Below are 20,850 nucleotides of genomic sequence, written 5' to 3'. Positions count from 1 at the left end.
TATATTCTGCACACAATTATCATACACATGTAGTTATTAATGCTGATCCTATTGCAGTTATTTCTATTTTACTCTACTTCGCTATATATATACCGTTGATGATACTGCAATATTGGGTAACCTGTTTTATGAAAATGTTTTACTGAAATAAATTTGTTGCAGGGACTAAAAGCTGTTAGTTTTTAATTATTGCTATTTTTACTCAAAATAATGTGATTTTTCCCAAGCCTGGGTGTTTTGTGATGTAATTCACCACTGTAATTGGGCCTCCTGGCCTGTTGTGGTTCAAAAATAAAATAAATAACAGAATGCTTTTTAGGATCCCCTGCCAAAAAATTATATTGATAGTATTGCAGTATCACCAATGGTATTAATAAATATAAAAATAAAAAAAATATTAAATCTGAAAATTAAGGAGCATAAAAGTTTTAAATTTATCAACAATCTGTTCTTATTTTCAATATCCCGAATACAAGGTTTGAAAGGGATAAATAAAATAACATTGTGCATATTAACAAAATTTTAGTAAAGCAGCTGTATATATAATTATATAGAACAATCTTAACCTTGATTGATGACGGTGAAAATTTTGTGTGCATTGATAAATTTACTTTCTTGGCCACTTAGATTAGAACTGAATGATTTTGAGAATCGGGGATATTAATGAATTATAATTTTAATTGTTTGCACACCAATTTACCTCATTTTCGCTAACACTAATGTTGTGGAAAAATGTTGATCAATACAGCTCTAGAGAAATCATGTCTTCTGCTAACTGGTCTTTACTATATTTTAAAGGTACAATTTTATTGATTGATTTTGATTGTAAATGATTTTAATTTCTGATTTCCAGGGTTGCTACATGACCATTCATATAACTCCTGAGCCGGAGTATTCTTATGTTTCCTTCGAGAGTAACATACCAGCCGAGAGCTACGAAGAAGTGATCACTCGTGTCATTGACACATTCCGCCCGGGGAAATTTGTTCTGACCGTATTTGCTAATGAGGTAAACCAAGTTTTTATACCTAACCTAATTTAAAGCAATATTTGAAAATTTAGAGTTTAAAATATTTTAAAAAAATTAAAACAAACTCAACAGCTGTTTCCAAATGTAAATATTATAATGTATGATCTGGCCTTAGAGATATTCTTTATTTAGGTTATGGATTTTCTCGCAAATCAACAGATGTATTTTAAACTTTAGGTCAAAAAATTACCAGTGACACCTGAACAATTAAAATAATTAAAGGAAAAGTTAACAGTAAATAGTCAATGAAATATGTAGATATATCTCAACATTGAGGAGAAAATATTCTCTATGGAAATATAGATTTTTCCAAGACTGGCCTTGTTTGGTTAATTGATTTTATATTTATTTTTTGCAACATTTATCCTATAGGCTAAATGAAAACAGATTGACATATATTATTGTTTATTAAAATAGACTACTACAGTTATCCATGTTTGTCTTTTAGGAGTCGCCAGTCGCGGATGCTCCCCGTGAGCTAAAAAAGCTGTCCACCTTTGGGTGCTACCAGCAGAAGGACGCTCAGTACTGTCGTTTCTCGGGGTATGACCTTCACTACGCTCTGTACTCCAAGTTCCCTAGCTGAGGGTCGTGGGGCAGCCGTGCGTCCCGGCCCAACTCCACACCGCAGACTCTCCTCCCCCGCCGGCTACACACCCCCTCCTACCCCTGCCAGAGTCTCGCGCTGTTTAGCGGCTACGGATGCAAAATTTTGTCTTTTATTTTTATTACTTTAAGTTTAAAAGATGACATGAAACAGAACAATATGCTGGATTCAAATGTACTTATGAATGGAAATGCCTTGAATGATAAACGTGGTGCTATTGGGATGAACGAGCTTCGCTGGTTGGATTATGTTCCCTCGTCGACGGAAGGGCAATCAGATTATTTTTGTAACGAGAAAAAAGCACTCAGAAAATTGAAGAAAAAGCTTGCCGCCGCAAAAAAATTCATAGAGGCAGTGAACGCAGTTCTCTTGCGGATTATAATAACTTCAATTCTTTTGTTATCCAGCATTTTGTACCTCAGAAGTGTTATCAACTTTTCGCCTCTAGTTCTGTTTTCTAGATGGCGCAATAAAATATCATGAGATCAACTGTACAGCTCGTTGGAAGAGTGTTGGTACGAGCATAACGGTGATTGATTCAAAAACGATTCTTTCTCTACAGCTTTCATTGCGTTTTTCAAATTTTTACCATCATTGACGTTTGCGCTATGATTTTTTTCGAAATGTTTCATTTTATTTGTCCAAATTTCATCTTCTGGAGATAATTTGGCAGGCGCAACGGTCCACCGAGTGTGCGGCTCACCAATCAGGATGGATTCCACAGAGTGGTATGAATGCCTTAGTAGGAAAAATTTATCTTTTTAAGAAACAATTAATTTGGATGTCTTTTGGGAATTTAAAATTTTTACTCTTTTATATTCTATCTATTCTATTATAGCATTCATACAAGGTATGTTTTCGGTATATACATTGTTTCCGTAGGAGTTCGTATGTATCGAAAAAGCATTTAAAAATTTTACAAAAAATAAATGTCATCATATATTATTGTTAATCATTTATTAAAAATATTATTACTACCGTTTGTTTGTGGCTGGTTCTATAGTTTTCAGCGCAAACATAAACGGGTCCAATAAATACTCTTAGTTTATAATTATTATTACGAGAATAATATAGAAATTGCATTTGTGGCAGCAATATATTATAAACGGTAATCTCAATAACGTCGAATGGCGGTGATACTTCACTGCCAGTGATTAAATTTTCCATTCCATTCAGTGTGATTTAGAACTTTAATAAATCTTTGTGTTATATAAAAATATTTTAATGGACTAAAAATAAACATTCAACTTTAGTGACATAGTCTCGTAATAATCTCACTACTGTGCACGGCTCGACTCCAGTCCCCGTGTATTATGATGCAACAGCATCATCAGTATATTTTATGGTAGCTATATAGAATCTGTAAATGTCTGTTTACCATATATTACCATTATAAAATATATGTAAAACTATTCAAGTTTAATAAATGTCTACATACAATTGAGAGTTTTATTTCACCCTTCTTACCCACCCCACTCACACTGCTTAAATAACCATTTAAAAAATATATACACAAAATCTTTACTAATAATAATTTTAACACATACTTTTTATTCAATTTTATTGAAGTAAAAAATTTACATAAATTATTTTTAATTAAATATAAAATCAAAAGGTCTATTCAAAAAACAAAATACACTAGCCACTGGTTGTGGTCCTGTGGCAAGTGTTGCTGACTCACGGATTAAAGGTCTGAGGTTTGAACTCTCCTCTAGCACAACTTGATTCCAATTTTATAATAGTGAGCTATTTGCAACTCGTTGAAAATGGCCCCCAAAATTAAAATATTTGGTTAAATCATAAGAATGTAAAACATCAAATTTTTTTTAATTGAAAAAAAATTAAAAACCACACAAAAAAGGCAAGCTCTTGTGCTTGGTATGGGATTATATCTGTCTTGAGTCTAAAAGAGCCAACGTCGGATTCCATTTTTTTCTCGCCAACATTTTGTAGTGGGTTGATATCAATGAAAAGACTAAGATATTTGACTATTTTATACACACATTTATGTGTTGTAATGTTTAGTTCATTGTCACGCAACAAAATGGCCAAATAATTTCTCTCCTGTAATATTACGGTTTAGGACATTGAGCTTTATAGATCTAAACCACAGACATAAACCAAAATACAATCCAAATGTTTATAAATGAATATGTAATAATACAAAATATGTTACTTGGTTGTAAGTAAAAGGTAAATTCATGGAGCCAGATAGCTAAAAGGAAAGATACAAGTAAAACAGTTTGAGGATTCATTTATTTACTGTAGGTATATGTAAAATGTAGGCTTATATTAGTTACCAGTTTATATAGATTAATCAAGATTTTTAAAAAGAGATTCTCGTTTAGGATTTAAAATAAATAAAAATGAGAGGGAATATGGAAGTCCAGGCATTTACAGGGCTTATGACCTGTCACTAAGTGGGCACTTTACACACTGTGTAATATTCACCATTCTGCCTATGTTTGAACATCCACATTTCGTCAACTCTTCCATCCGTTGACTTTTGTGAAGTAAAGAGCCGAAACCTTTATCATGTGGGTGAGATTCATCCGGCTGAACCAATTCACCTACTAGGCAACGCCTGAAAACAATTTTCTAATTTTTGTACTTCTTCTTTTACCAGGTAGTTAATTCAACAATGTTTTGAGTATGTCCAAATGTTTTCATATTCCCTTCTCAAAAATGTTCTCTCTGTTGCAACAAATTTAAATATGAATAACTCCCTAGGGAGGAAATCCAGCCAGTCTGCAAGCATTTGGACATAATCAAACATTGTTGAATTACTACCAGGTAAAAGAAGAAGTGTAAAAATTGGAAAATTGTTTTCAGGCGTTGCCTAGTAGGTGATTTGGCTCAGCCGGATGAATCTCATCCGCGTGATAAAGGTTTCAGCTCTTTTACTTCACAAAAGTCAACAGATGGAAGAGTTGAGGAAATGTGGATGTTCAAACATGGGCAGAATGGTGAATGTTACACAGTGTGTAAAGTGGCCACTTAAACCAGGCAATAACAGGTCATGAGCCCTGTAAATGCCTAGACTTCCATATTCCCTTCTCAAAAATGTTTTCCCTCTCTGTTGAAATAAATTAAAATTTTTGAAATTAATTATAAAGGCTATGTATCCAATACTACATTAGTCGCCAAATAATAAGAATATCGAAGCTTTACTGACAGAATGCATTCATTCATTAAAACAAGTTGCGAGATAATCGCATTCAAAGCTTTTTTATTCTTTCAACGCATTATTTCTCCCACAAATTTCTTTTATTTTAATATTTTTAAAGCTTTCAAAGAGTAATCTTTATTCTACGCTTAGCATAAAATTTGCACAAAATGAAGTGATTGTTAATTAAACTTTAAATAACTTTCTTTGTTCTTCAAAAATCACAGATACTATAAAAAAAAAAAACAACATATGTAGGTATCATGAATTTTGCATTTTCATAAGATCGCTTTTATTACTGTACCTGAAATTGATGTGAGAAATATTTATCCTTGTACTTTCACTCCAACTTCACTTCAAATATGAATGATCACTAAATTGACGCACAAATAAATCAAATAACAGAAATTAATATTATTATTTTGTATTTTTAATATAAACTTATTTTTAGATAAATATTAATTACAAGTCACTGCGGCAGCAGAGCAAAATCTTACGATTTAAGACAGCGATAAATGCTTTGTTTTAATTTGCTTTGTGTTGAGCTTTTAGGGTTCTCAAAGTGGGCGGTGAGCGAAATAAGTTTGAGAACCTAAGATTTAAATGGTTAAATCATGTTTTTTCCCAAGACAGCATTTTTTCATAAATGTCCCTTCCATTATATTTTACTACAGGCCTATATTTTATATTTGGGACGCCGGTCAATATGGGCTCATCGTTTTTCGCATTATCTTCATAAAAATCGTTCAGATTTGGTTCAATATCCTTAGTGATTTTGGAAATATAGCTGGGGACTGTAATTTTTTTACGAACTCTCGAAGCGAGCACTGAATCACTGATATTGAGAGCAACGAGGTCTTTGTATATTTTCTCGTTAAAATGAAAATTCAACTTCTTTGATATCTGAAATAATTTAGAAAATAAGAAGCTAATAAGCGTGATATAACCATACCGCAAGATTTACTTCATAAATCTATATACATTGAAAGTTCTGAGATAAACCTCATTAATTTATAAGATTCTTAAAAAATGATAAAATCGGGCATTTGGGCTTGGTGAAAAACGACATTAAAGATTTAAGTATTGGGAATAGAATTAAGAAAAGTCCAGAAGGAGCGTAGAATCATATTTAAATACATCGGACTGTGTCCAATAATTCTCCCACTATGCCCTACTTTCGCCGCGCTCATTCGTGATGTCGCCGCGTAATGTTGCACGATGGGAAAAAAAATAATCATAACACAAATGTAAGGTAAAAAAAAAGCAATCTGTTAATTTCTCTAAAATTTTATTGTGCACGCGGAAATATTTATTAACACAACAGAGTAGATAAGTAAAGGGTCATTTAATAAGAGTAATTGAATTAATGAACTTAAAATAAAAAACTAATTTTATTTTACATAAAACGGATATTTTTATATCATGTTAAATAATATTTGATGTTTTGAAGATAATGTCGGTCTAATGTCCACCACAGAGTTGTTTAATCCGAGGTCCAATTTTCATTAGTTCTCTCATTAGATGAGCAAAGTAGGGTAAAAAAAATACTACCCTGGCAGCACTAACGAAATTTCCATTTTGTTTCTTTGACAATCTGACAGAAAAATAATTCAATTTTTAAGCAATGCATTTGCTACTTAAACATTTGTTTGCTAATTTCACATGAAATGTGATACCATCCTGTTTCTTCAAGATCATAGCAGTATTTCTACACTTTAAAAGGGCACAACACCGCAAAGTTGAATTTAAATCAGGAGTTGCGTACTGAGCGACGTCTACAAAGAAACTAATGGGTCAAAACGTAAATCTACTCATTTATGAGTAGTTGAGTCGCCTTCTGTTTGATGTGCGTATGCGGTTTCTGGACTATTCTTAATTCTATGGTATCGGGTTATACCTACCTCCTTTTCCGCAATAACTCTATCGGTGCTATCGGCGTCATTTATATCACCTTTTTTATGTACCATTTCCTCTACTCGCTTGATTTGTTTTAATATTGCTTTAGTTGAATGAAGTCCAGGATCTGCATAGTCACTCGCAAAAGAGCTGGTTTTACATTTATCACGAGAAGTCTTTGGCAATCGCGCGGAATGTTTTTCCAGCATTATAATAGGACTTGCCGGTAAATTCTTTGAAACTTTAGTTTCGGCATTTCGAACAAAACTTTTCTTAGATATGCAACTTTCTTTAGAAGTCATATTGTCTTTTATGTAATTAAAACAATTAAAAAATGTTCTACGTTATTTGAAATTTGAACATCAAACTAGATAATTGAAACAAAACAAAATAATAGCAACTGCCATTCGAATCCGCCAGACCCGATATTGTCAAAAATGACAAATAAGAATTAAATATTACCATATTAAAAAAATATATAACCTTATAATTTCATACAAGTACCACGTTGCATGTTGACTTTTGTCATGTGCATAATAGCAACACACATTAGTGTTTTTGACAGGTCGTGTTTTAGATTTCGGGTAAATAATTGTCATTATGTGGATTATATGTGATAAAAAATAGAAAATAAATATAATAGTACTTTTCAATAGTCATTTGTGAAAATAATGACAATAGTCATTATGGCTGCCAACAATTTATTCAATGTAAGCTATAGTTTTTGTACCAAACATCAATATGCTTTTATACATTCATTATTTAATGTCCAGGGAATCCCTCCGCCTATCTGAATCGTCTATTATGTTTGCAGAATCCGCATAAGGTTGCTATTGAAAAGTTAGAAATTACTGTAAATAATGACGGTGTCGTCCGAACAGTACCAGCCATTGTAAGTCATCAAATGCTAAAAATTTTTGAAGATAAAATAATACAAGCACTGTTTTCATTACGTATATATTTTTAGGACCCCCATTGGGTTACGAAAAGAGATCTCTCTGTGTACACGCCACCTCCGAAAGTGATGTCTGGATCCATTGGAGAAATGAACACTTGGCAAGAGAATATGCGATGTTATTTGGACGACCTGAAATGGTTTCTTTCTTTGAAATACCACAAGTATGTCTTACTTAATCCCCGGTAAATTTATTATAAAACGAGCACGTTCAGATCATGATATGACCTTAACCCTGATGAGGGACGCTGCAACGCACCCTGAAACATCACCAAAGAATATGAACAACACATAGCACTATAACCTAGAAAAACTTTTTATTTTAAAATCTAAAAATAGTACACAAACATAACATAAACAATTCTATACTCTGAAAATAAACATAGAACATAAACATTTTTTCAAAATCATTCTTAATCACTGAGGTATAATTACATAGAATGATAGGTTCAAACTATTTTTTTGAAATGAGCATTGTCGGGTCATGCCCCATCAACATTGCTGTGCAAAACGCGTAGTAGAGTAAAAAAGACTAACTGCCTATGCCAGTTTAAAGTGAATTCTAAGCTGTGTGTCGCACCCTTTTACGCTGCTTCACATTTACTGACCCCTGCGCGTAAAACACTATTTCCCACCAAATACAAGATAAGTTCCGAAACATCAGTTGGATGAAACACAAGATGGGTGATTAGTGCCGTATCTAATGTATACATATAAATCTATGTTCTCATAGCTTCCTTTTTTTATTTGCATCTGAACGGCCATGAACTAAGAAACTTAATAAGTTCAAAAATTAGAGATACATCTGATACTGGTATATTGGAAAAATTTTGATATTTTCCGAATATCGGAATTGGCAATATTTATTTATCGATATGGTTCATATTTCGCACTTTAAAAAACCTTATTAGCTAAATGTTTTTTAAATTTATTAACTTCTGAAAGGTTCATTTAAAAATTACAATACATATTTTAGTTTTGTTTTATTTTTAGTCATTTAAATTTATGTTAACAACAGTGTTTGCATCTAATTTACACTTTACACCTTATTTTTAATTCATTATTGGTATCGATATTGCCGATACTTTTCTATAAATATCATATCGGTAGAAACGCGTATCCTTACATCCCTAGTTCAAATATTTAACCACAAAGGTAATGCTTTATGTGTAAATAATAAAGACAACTCTTTCAGATTCTGGTCTCACATAGTCCATTACCCCCCCTCTATGGATATGTTGGTGTCTTTTCTTCAGGAAGCTTATCCTCCTTACCTACCAACACATGCTGATAATGCCGTTATGGAATTATATAGCGAAGTATACAAAAAAGTCCTTACAATATTCAGCAGACTTGTTACCAACAAAGAGACGGAGGTACGGAATGATCATATTATTATTATGGATAACTTATATAGCGCCATTTTCGTAACAAAATACCTCAAGGGCGCTTTACATAGTGATTCTTTTAAATTTGTAATTTAATTAAAATAATTTATTTTGTTGTCACATGCTACGGATTTATTCAAATGATTTAGAGAGCAAGTGGGTTTTAAGTTTTTTCCGAAGCATTCCATGCCATAGGGCCTGCAACCGCAAATGCGCGTTCACTAAATTTAGTGCGCTGTTTGCGTAGAGGTAAAATAACTTTTCCTCTCGCCGTAGACGTAGCTGATCTAAGCGTTAGACGCCTGTCAGCTAGTTCATCTGGAATGCATAGTTCCCTTAGATATTCCGGAGCAGAGTTGTGCAGTGACTTATACATAAGCCAACAGAGTTTGTATTCGACCCTCTGTGGAAAACGTAGCCAGTGTAGTTCCCGAAGTAGTGGAGTGATATGACTGAACTTAGAGATTCCGAAAATAAGTCTCGCTGCGGCATTCAATACAGATTGTAGGCGAGTCATTTTGTTCATTGGTAGACCTGCGTAGATACCGTTACAATAATCGACTCTAGACACTACAAACGCATTTATTAATTAACGGGCGGCATCAACCGGCAAATTTTTGCGTATGCATTTAATTTGTCTCAGCTGGTAGAAGCATGAACTTATCGTTCTACTAATTTGAGCGAAAGGTCAAAATTGAGTAAAACTCCCAGTAGTTTAACGGTGGGTAAAGCGGTACTCCCTACATTGGGTAGGGCCGTATCCTGGATCAAATTCTGTCGTCTGGCTGAAGCGACCCATAGTTGTTCAGTTTTTGATGGGTTTAACGTTAGTCTGTTTTCAGCCATCCAGTTTCCTATTTTCTCGATGCATCAATTAAATTGACAAGCACACTTCTTTCGGCTGGTTTGCAAAAAAAATAAATCTGAGTATCATCGTAGCAGTGAGACCACAATCCACATTCTTTGATAATGTTCTCTATATCTTTAGTGTAAAGGAGATAGAGGAGTGGTCCGAGTACTGACCCTTGAGTCACTCCTGTAGACACCCGAAAGTTGGTTGAGCTTTTACCCTGGAACACAACTGCATATTCTCTCTCATTAAGATATGAACTGAACCACATATGTGCCTGATCACGGATACCATAAGTTTTCTCCAGACGTTCAAGCAAAATATTATGGTCTACAGTATCGAATGCAGCACTCATGTCCAGAAGAGCCATCAACACCAGATTACCAGAGTCTACCGCCATTATAATGTCAGATAGTACTCTTATCACTCCCATCTCCGTGGAATGAAAACGTCGGTATGCCAATTGCCTTACCGAAAATAAAGAATTCTGCTCGAAATAGTTAACGAGCCCATGAGAAACTATTTTTTCTAATATTTTTGATACGATGGGAAGATTTGAAATAGGGCAAAAACTGGAAAGATCTTCCACATCAAGTTGTGAGTTTTTTAAAAGTGAAGTTACATTTGCTTTCTTTATGGCTCTCGGAACAATGCTGCGCTCCATGGATGTATTAAATAAATCTGTTAAAAATGGAGCTAATACGTTAATGCATTTTTTCAAAAGCCATGTTGGCATCGCATCTAATATACATTGTTTGTTGGGTAATGCCGCAACAATCCTTTTAACCTCATTTATAGATGTTGGTTCAAATTTACTGAATTTTTGAAGGGCATTAGCTAAAATTACAGGTTTTTTCGCTGAACTACGCGTTAGTCTGATTTTTTCGACTTTATTTGTAAAAAAAGTCGGCAAAATCAGTGGCAGTAGCGCCTGTGTTAGATGTCTCTGCTATACAGTCACCACAAACAGATTGAAGGCTTCGCCAGAGTTGTTTTGGCGACTTTTTCTGTTCAGTGATTTTTGTACACCAGAAACTAGATTTTATTTCTTTTATAAATGTCCTATAAGAGGCTTGCATATCTAACCATATTGATCGGTCCGAAGTTGACAGTGTGTGACAATATCGTTTGTATAAATAAAATTATAAATGAATTCTCCATTTCCTGGCAGAATAAATAATATAGTTATGTGTGTGAAATAGAACCAGATTCCTGGATGAGTTATTTTGACTCGATGGCTACTCTCAGTGAAAATCCTGAAAAAAGAAATCGAGTGAAGATTAGTCCGCCTCGTAGCGTAATAGATTTACTGTGATTGCTGCTCCGGGTTCGATTCCTGACTGAATGGTTTAACACTACTATATTTCCTTATCCCTGAACTGGCACTTAAAGAGTAAGACTGCTCACCTTACAACTTCATGGTGCAGATGATAGAAAATGCTGCATTTGTTTTACTAATGCAGTGCACCATCATGTGTGCATAGGGTATGATGATATTGAGTGAAATTAGTGAGTAGTATAATACAATTTAAGCTTTGGGGTATTGCCAATTTTTTTTTACTCACGAAGGGGTCGTGTATTCAAAAAGGTTTAAAAACACTGCCCTAAAGCCTTCGATCATCTTGCCTTCGTTTACCAAATAATAAAGATTCAGATAACAGTCCAAAATTACATTAAAAATACTTTTAAATTAATATTCCACAATAGCCAAATCGCTAAACACGGGAAAGACCCATTTTCTAATTGTGAGCCATTTACAACTCGTTGAAAATGTCCACCAAAATGAAAATATTTAGGTGAATTATAAGAATACAAATGTTTTTTTTTTTTTTAATTTATTTGTTAGTTGTTTAGCAAATCTGTTATTAAAAAAAATATTTTTTTTTTTCAGGTGGAATGGATGACTTCAGATTACTTGGGTCAATTAATTTATGATAAATTTATATTTACAATTCCAATCATGTTTGATTTGTGCCTATTATATGGAACTAACAATTCCACACATATTACTAAGCTCATCAAGACTGTTTTTCATTTACAACCCAAGTACAGTGATGATTTGACTGCTTCAATTGCTTTCTTAAAACAGGTTTGATTTTTTTATTTATTTTGTAACCTACCATCTGTTATTCTAAAATCTTTGCTCAAATCTATTTTAATGAATGGCCACATTTAAACTGGTCATATTTATTTATTGTATTATTTGTACATACACAAATATTATATTATGTAAAATACTGTAAATATAAAAAATTCTGTAAATTACAAAGATAAATACAAGCAGAACTGAGATAAGTAAAAATAGACAGCAATTCCATATTTGTGGCTTTAAATGTAATTCGTCTTTTATTTCTATACCTATTAAATTAACAAAAGCTTCCACCAAGTAAATGCCATAGTAAAAAAGATAGGTCCTGTCGTATATGCAGATCTGGTATCTTCCAAAAAGAATTTCAAGGCTTTTAAAAAGTCTTGTAATCATTTCGGCGAATTGATCATGTCCAATCAATTTAATCCCAGTCAGTAAAAAATTCACTTCCCTCTTTTCTCAATCCAATGAAGTGCATATTATGTGCTTCTGGGTTACCTTCTTTCAGCACAAAGATGCTAAGGCTACCAGATTACAGAGAACTCCTTTGGGTAGCTTTTCAATTTTTTTATGTATGTGAGCACCGCCAAGGAGACTTGTGTCCTCGGATGCGGTGTGCGGTATATGATGGGAAAGCCATAGTAAAAAAGATGTGGCTGTTGGGTTTCAGTAATAGAGCATTGTTAAATATATATGTTTTATTCATTTTCAGATATTTGCATTCATTGCCTTACAAATTGATAACCGCAATAATATGGATGTAGTGCCCCCCGCCCTGCCCGAGATATTCAGAGGCTTCTCCCAATCCTTTGGCGGCCTCAAGAGCAAAGCCATGGCTCCCGGGAAGTCCCTCACTTTGCCGACATTACACGACCTGACGCTGCATCTCGTAGACTGCGCCGTAACTCTTAGGATATTTCTGGAAATTCACATACCAGCTAGACACGTTCTGAGAAATAACGACTTTCATACAAGGTATTCATAGTATTTATTTTTAATTTAATATATTAATTTCTCTTTACATTTTTGTGAGTGAAATAGAACCAGAATTCTGGACGAGTGTTTTAAACTCAATGGCTACTCTCAAGTAAAAATACTAAAATGAAAATCGAGCGGAAACAAATCCGTCTCATAATTTAATGGTTGGGGCGCATTTGCCTACCATGCTTGAGGCTCCAGGTTTGGTTCATTACAGGGTGTACTTGAAATATTTGTTCTACTGCCTTTGGACTAGCACCTGAACGGTAAAACTGATCATCTTACCTTCCATGTAAAAACGCGGCTTTAATATAATATCAGTTTTATATTATACACAGCTCATCATTACACAAAAACCGCACGTAAAAGGGTCCAGTAGTTATTTAGTCTATCGAGGACACACATACGAACATTGACATTTATATAGATATAAATTCATATTCATTCATTTTGATGACAATACTATTTATTATTGTAATTTGAATATATTTATTGCGAATTATTTATAATATAACAGATTATATTTAATTACATTTCAGCATCGTAAATCTGTATGAAAATACTCTTCCATTGATGTATGAACGAATCGTCAAGTTGGGAATTGACCAGAAGGACACCTGTGATGAAATATTTACGCTTTTAGATTTATTAAGGGCCGAGTTTATAGAAGCATTTAGACTCATTATATACACCACTATTGACGATATTCTCCTCCAAAGGTAAAAAAATCACACTCATTTAATATTTTTGACTAAGTGTATCACACAGGTAATTCTTTGAAGCCGAAATAATTCTAAAATATGATGTGTATGATTCTCACCCGACCAATATTTAAAATAAATAAATTATTGTCCATTTATTTATTTATGCTGTGCTTAGTTAGTTCAAGTTAATTTTATACAAAATATGTAAAATGTAAATATTAATGTAAGTATTGGGTGTTCAAATAAGTTGTGTCCGTTTTTTTTTTAAATTTTAAAATAAACCATTAAGAGTAATAAAAAGTGGTGAAGATTGTATGTTATTCAAAAGAATTTATTGCACAAAATCACAGGTTATAAAGGGTCGCGCACCGGGCTTAGGTGATGCGCTCCATAACTCTGCGCCGAATGAACCGGAGGGGAAGGGCGTATAATACCCACCCCTCCCGGTTCCGTATCGGCCGCGGAGCTCGTAAGTCATCGGAGCCCAATAATAAATATTTTGTTTTTTTTTTTACATAAATAGCAACCCTCGTATAACAATTTGAAATATATGTGATGCTTTGGCTAAAAAATAATATTATTCATTAAAACTAAATTCTTACTGATGTTTTCAGCTCCAGCATAGAAAACAGTGTGAATTCTTACTTGACAATAATAACGGATAGTTTATCCGAAAAATACTTCATAAAAGACTACAATGCAGTGTACCCAGTTGAAATAGATCTCGACGTTCTTTGCCAAGCGTATGACAAAATGTATCCTTTACAAAATGTGACGTACATTACCTGCAACGTTTAAGTTGTAAATTTACAATAAGCATCATTACTCAAAAGAAACCTATTAATATTTCTCTTTGATGATTCGGTAATTATTGGTATGCATGAAAATAATGCTTTTAATAATTTTCTCAATGTTTTGATGATACCAAAATATTTTTTCTATGGACTGAAATCTACGTATTATTGCTGCGCGTAAAACTAACACTGATCTCAGCAAAAACTGTACAAAATTGCATAATCTTTAATATGACTCAATTTCTTTAATCAAAAAATTGACACACATTAGTGTGCATTAGCATCAGCTAATTTTCTATTCTACTATCTTTGAATTACTAATCAATTTAAAAAAATCCCATGATTTTTAAATAAATTCAAATTCCAAAAAATGCAAACTAATTTGTATAATATTGCTAAAATTGAAATAAAATTCTGACAGAAATAAAGTCTTAAAAAAACAGATAATTCGATTCAGAACTATTAATTTCAAAATGAATTATAATGGACTTAAGGCATTTCCATGTCAAGACTCTTCGCTAAGTGAAGTTGTTAAAAATATTTATTTTCCGAATTGTTTTTTTTTCTTAACTAAGTTAAATAGGGACCCACTTAAATGTGACTTCATCCTTAAAGCCATCATAACAAACTGTTACAACGATGACGAGGAGGCAAGCACACAACCGAATAGAGTCAGTAATGGGATCGTTACGAATGGACACCATGAGAAAAGTAATAACGTGGATGAACCCGTTGAAAATATCGATCAAACTCCTGATATTCCGGAGGAAGCTAAAACGCAATCCTTAATCTCTGAAGTCAAGGACATACTGCCACATTTGGGTGACGGTTTTATTCTAAAATGCCTCGAACACCTCGGGTTTAATTCCGAACGAGTTATAAACAGCGTTTTAGAAGGAAGTTTAGACGATGACTTGCAAGCGCTAGATCCATCTTTACCGATAATTCCGCAAGACCCATTAGATGTGCAATACCTGCAGACAGGTATAGACAGATTGAATGTATTTGACAATGATGAATTTGACGTAATGACACGAGACAATATTGACCTCAGTAAAATCCACAAAGGAAAGCGAAAACCCAAACATAAAAATCTCTCAGAAATGCTGAACGACAAGAGTCATGTCAAGGAGATGAAGGAAACTTATTCAAAATACAAGTAAGATTTTTCATTTTTATTTTATCTGTCATTCTTACTTTGTTTTTCACAAATAAAAATATTTTTATTTTCACATTATAACTTTACCAGGGAGCTCTGTACCTCAACGATGCATTTTATTGTTTATGTTACAATATATCTATGGTTAACAGCCAAAATATCTTAACCAACAATTTCAGCCTCATACACTACTTTTAGATGTGTTTCGATAGCTACCAATTTAGAAATAGGGAATAATGTTATGACATTTTATGAAATGAACACTTATTAGACCGTAATCTTTTTAATAAAAAAAAATATTGCAAAAATATGATACAGTGTTTATTCTATATTCTGTGAAATCTATTTAGTTAAAATGTACATGGTGAACTTTTTGTATGTTTCATCAAAGGAAATTGAAAATGCTGTAAGAGAAAAAAATGTTTCAAAAGAAACATGTTTCTTATTTTTGTTAATATGTAAATATCAATTTTCATCACATAATATTTGTAAAGGTGCCTATAAACACAGTCGATGTTTGTCACCATCATGTAACGATTGTCAAATATCGAGTATATATCGGTGGTTACGGTCGGCAACAAATGATAATCGTCAAAAATTGAGCGTATCCATGGCAACTCGTGATATTTGACAATCAACATTTGTCACAGCTTGACAGTCATCAAATTTCTAGTATATCTGTAGGCACCTTAACAAATACAAGTATTTTGTCTTTTAAAAGACCGTAACCTAAAAAAAATATTATCAATCTTCTTCTCTGGTCTCAATCCTGGGATTGGCTGGCAGCAATTACTTTCATTCTTCTCCTCCATTCCTCCCTGTCTTGTGTGGCTCTTTTAAAGTCAACATATGATGAGCAGCGCACTTCCTCTAATAAGTCCTCCAGGTACTCTCGGCGGGGGCGTCCCCTAGAATTTGTCCCCTTGGTCATTCCCTCCATTATGACATGCAGGAGGCCTTCTTGGCGTATTATCAATATATTATGTATATTTTTTTTATTATATTTATTAGGTAACAAAATAAAATTTTACAACACCAACGCCAACTGTCATTAATCAGATCACAATTTGATTATTTTCAGCCTCATCTCTGATGATGCTGACATGTACGAAGATGAGTATGACGATACATATGACGGTGATGCGTCGGTGGGAGTCAGCGACGGCACGGCAGAGGGAGACAGAAGACCAGCCTTCAAAAGACAGCCGATTAGAGACACTGAGGAGTGTATTGCTGAAGTTGATTCTGAGGTAATGTGCACTGAAATAAAATTGGCACAGGTGACTAATTGTTGAGGAATATCCTATATATTTATTTATGCTTTATTAAGTTAGTTCATAACATCTTAAGAACTAATATGAACTTTTAATATTACAATTTTTTTATCAAAATATACCTTATCTGTAGGATCAATTAGATGGAACTGAAATAATAAATGACGGTTGACGTTGAAATAAAAAATGATATGCCGAGCAAATCCCACCAAATACAGAGCATGACCTTAGAGCTGTGAATATTTGGTTTGGCCGTCGACGTGGAAGCATGGCCGGGAAATCCCCATGATTTTTTGCACTTGGGGTATTGTAATGGACTCATTTTTCGTCCCCAGTCACATCGCGATGCAGAAATCCTTTCCGTCTTTGCCTTTAAAGCAAACAAACGCCATTCAACATCTCTCGGTTTCAACGCCCACGTCACCCAATTTCCTTGCTTCTGAATCATTCCTATGGTTTTGAGGCATTTAAAATTGCTTGTTGAGTCTCTCCCAATGATCGTGCCAATTCTTATTGACTTTGACGTGAGTCTTTATCAAGTAATGCCTCCAATTCTGCATCGTTGAAAATCTTTTCTCTTCCACCGCTTTGGCTCTCTTCGACTTCAAATCACCATTCTTGAAGCGTTGAAACCATTCTCGACACATTCTTACACTAATAGCAGCCTCATCATAAACATTTGAGAGCATTTGATAAGCCTCAGCTGCAGATTTCTTTATATTGAAGCAGAAAATTAAAACCTCCCGCAAATGATGAGGTTCTCATGAACTGACATTTTCAATCGAGAATAACCTTATGATGCAGACACAAATCGACTAATGTATCTATGAGGTTATCTTGACAAATGCCCAAGATATTGCATGACGTATATGATCTATTTATTTCAAGCAAAACTTACCGCTAAAGCCATCTACAGGAAAACGGCGAAAGCAAAGTTTACACCTAATATAAATACTATTAGATTTGTAGATGGTATTGTCCTTTGTTATAAAAACTGAAAACAAACAAGATAGCAGCTGAAAAAGGACTTGCAGTTTCGAATTTTGTATACATTTTTTTTCATTTTGTATAATAATAATATATTGAACCAATAATCATCCTTCTATTACACACATAAATACGTCATTGGTGACAAGTGAAAGAGGTGTAAAGTATAATCTTCTATAGTCATGAGTGGAGTTTGGAGTGTTTTTGTGGCAATAATGCGGATGTTTTCTTTCTAAATGCGGCTTTGAATATTAGAACTGTTTAGATGCAGTAATAAATTCAATTAAACATTTCAAACGGTGTTTACACGAAGACAGCGGTAGACATATCGTCGCTTCAGTTCGTTTTTGTCCAAGAGACCAAAACACAAATCTTCAGAAATAGAGCTTTTAGGTTTTTTTTACAAAATAGGCATAAATAATGACCACACCTTAAGACAAAATTCGTTAAAAAACCCTTTAAACAATTTTAAAAAAAATTATATCATTTTACTTTCATAAATAAAGGCTTTCTCAGAACTCCTGTACACTTGACTCATTTTTGTTAAAAATGGTCTGTTTGATAAAAATTAACTAAAGCGACAATATTTTTATAATTTGAAAATCAGAATATGTATCAATGAAGTAGAATTTTTGAATTAAGAAAATCTTGATTTCTATTCTTAAGGGAAAGTCGACAACCAAATTAAATAAATGGCGGTAAACATTCACGCGTAACCAATCACTTTACAGTTGTAATATTTTTGATTAGCTGCTTTGTTAATTTACGACTTTCCTGACACCTTTTTTCTCCCGTTTAATAGGAGTCTGAAAATGAAGGAGCATCTTCTATTCACCACCCACCGAGGGATGCCTTCTGCGAAAACCCTGAGAATGTGAGAGCTCGATACCAGGCTATGAGGGACTCCAAGTATGGCAACAAAAGTCAGAGGTATGCTTTTTACTGAATTTTGTAAAATACATCAATTATCTGCGAGTAAAACAATTTAATAGCACCAAAGAGTATTTTTATGAGAACATAGTTCATATTGCTAGCCCAAAGCAACAGAGATATCTCTGAAGAACATGTTCTGAGATAATCGGACTTTGAGGTGTGCAAAGGGTCTGACTGAATTGAATTATTTGCAGATTATGAATACTATATTTTCACATAGGATTATTATCTAACTTCAGTATTTTATTATTTGAAAACATTCATTCATTCAATTTATTTACATGTGTATCTCAAAATCAGAATTTTGGGGTTTATCTCACTGTTGCTTTGGGCTAGCGATATATAAAATTTTAGCATTGAAATCTAAATTATAATTTAATAAAAAAAGCCTTTCTTATAAGAAAGGCTTTTTTTTTTAAGAATGTAACCATAAATTATTACTTTATATTCCAGGGATGTGGTTGGCAAAGCTAAAGGTCAAGGACAAGATAAGGATGTGTTGATAAATCGCCAGAAGAAGGCAGCCAACAAGTCCGTCCGCGGAAATCACAACAGAAGGACGGGAGCGCAGTGGAAGAGAAATCAAGGAGGGCTTCCTTCATAACATCATCCCTCATTTCTTCTTACAGTTTCCCATATGTGATACTATTTAATTATTAATATTGCTTGTATTATTGCACATGGAGTTCCACTCCAATCGCTTAGTGATCAAACATATTTTATTTAACTGTTAAGCACTGAGAATATGCCACATGCCTTTATGCCATAGGAAGTTTAGATATGGCATACATGCATTTTATGTGATTATCATAATTCAGCACGTTTGCCTACCATGCAAGAGGTCTCGGGTTAAATTCCCGACACAATTGATAGGGAAGTGATGATGGTGAGAATGGTTATTTTATGTAATCAATTGCAGATATCTTTTTAATTAAATTAACTGTCTTTTGTGAAATAATATATGAAAATTCAATTTATGACAGTACTAGTTTTTTAATAATAAGGTTTTTATTAGATATGGGTTGTGTTCAATATTTCAATCAAGTTCGTTAGCTCAGTGTGTAATTACGATTGGAGTGACGACACAGGGCTCCATGTTTTTTTTTATTTATCAAATAAGTGGTTGTTATTTGCGTGAACAAATTCCAAAAAATATATTTCTCACACTAATAAAGGGAAAATAGTGTTTTCAAATCTTTTTTGTATTTATGACAACATGTTTTGTTGATTTTCAACACTCTTTAGTATCATATGATAAATCAGTTTTTGATTTTTACAAAGTTGTATGTTATTAATTTATCAGTAGCAAAATTCAATAATTTGTTTTTCTTTTCCTAAGGATTTTTTCACAGTAAATTTCCTTCCCATATTTGAACAAGGTAACTTAATAAAATGTTCAAATTATGACATAATCTATAAGATTATTAATGTTTTTTTTTGAACAGCCTCAAACTCATGCGCTTCCTAAAATTATAAATTTTAAAATATGCAGTTTTTTACGCAATATACATAATATTATATTTGTAAATAAAGAAATTCCATTCAAGTGTTCTTTATATTCCAATCAATACCCAAAATCGATACAGTATACTAATATGACCCCCCCCCCCCCCCAATTTGAATTGTTGAATGTAACCATTATCAATAGGTATTTATGATAATGCAGTAAAGAAGAATAAATAATGTTTGTTCGCAGACTGAATATATTATAGACAGAAAAAGCAACTTCAGTAAATTTGCACTATTTTACTGTAAAATCCTCAGAAAATTTTGCCTGTACCTTCAAAAATGTATTTATATATATATATATAATAATTTCATCATGAACTCTAAAATTTGGTAGATATAATAATTTTTCACTTCTGTAAGTGCCGGTGGGTGGGACACGCAGAATGCCCCACTATTGGGCGCCAAATGTTTTTACCAAGTTGGTACCCCAATAGAGGCAGCCCAGAGGCAAATCGAAGGGGGCGAAAATCGAAGAAGGATGACCAAGGAGAAGATCAAATCCAACAATGTGACAAACTCTTTATCTTGCAT

At 33.3% G+C, this 20,850-nt stretch overlaps 2 protein-coding genes across 2 annotated transcripts in view; both read left to right on the top strand.

Annotated features, from left to right (window-relative positions):
• The window catches only part of SamDC (S-adenosylmethionine decarboxylase), a 66,277-nt gene extending 63,200 nt beyond the window's left edge, over window positions 1-3,077 (top strand). Inside the window, exons 7-8 of the mRNA XM_088236987.1 lie at window positions 854-1,009; window positions 1,479-3,077. Coding sequence (XP_088093113.1) covers window positions 854-1,009; window positions 1,479-1,616 — 294 coding nt within the window. The 3' untranslated portion in view covers window positions 1,617-3,077. The remainder of the gene's footprint in view (window positions 1-853; window positions 1,010-1,478) is intronic.
• A 4,158-nt stretch (window positions 3,078-7,235) lies between these two features.
• LOC148274509 (activating signal cointegrator 1 complex subunit 2) lies at window positions 7,236-20,356 on the top strand. The gene is made up of 12 exons (XM_088237004.1): window positions 7,236-7,409; window positions 7,514-7,591; window positions 7,667-7,818; window positions 8,850-9,030; window positions 11,784-11,981; window positions 12,694-12,956; window positions 13,499-13,678; window positions 14,278-14,418; window positions 15,041-15,616; window positions 16,698-16,866; window positions 18,680-18,807; window positions 19,264-20,356. The coding sequence occupies exons 1-12, from the start codon at window positions 7,371-7,373 to the stop codon at window positions 19,412-19,414; spliced, it is 2,256 nt and encodes a 751-aa protein (XP_088093130.1). The 5' UTR covers window positions 7,236-7,370; the 3' UTR covers window positions 19,415-20,356.
• The last annotated feature ends 494 nt before the right edge of the window (window positions 20,357-20,850 follow it).

Source organism: Micrasema longulum, unplaced genomic scaffold (genome assembly GCF_059751315.1).
Source record: "Micrasema longulum isolate JH-2025_06_02 unplaced genomic scaffold, ASM5975131v1 h1tg001633l, whole genome shotgun sequence".
Taxonomy (NCBI): domain Eukaryota; kingdom Metazoa; phylum Arthropoda; class Insecta; order Trichoptera; family Brachycentridae; genus Micrasema; species Micrasema longulum.
This window is presented reverse-complemented; position numbering and strand designations above follow the sequence as displayed.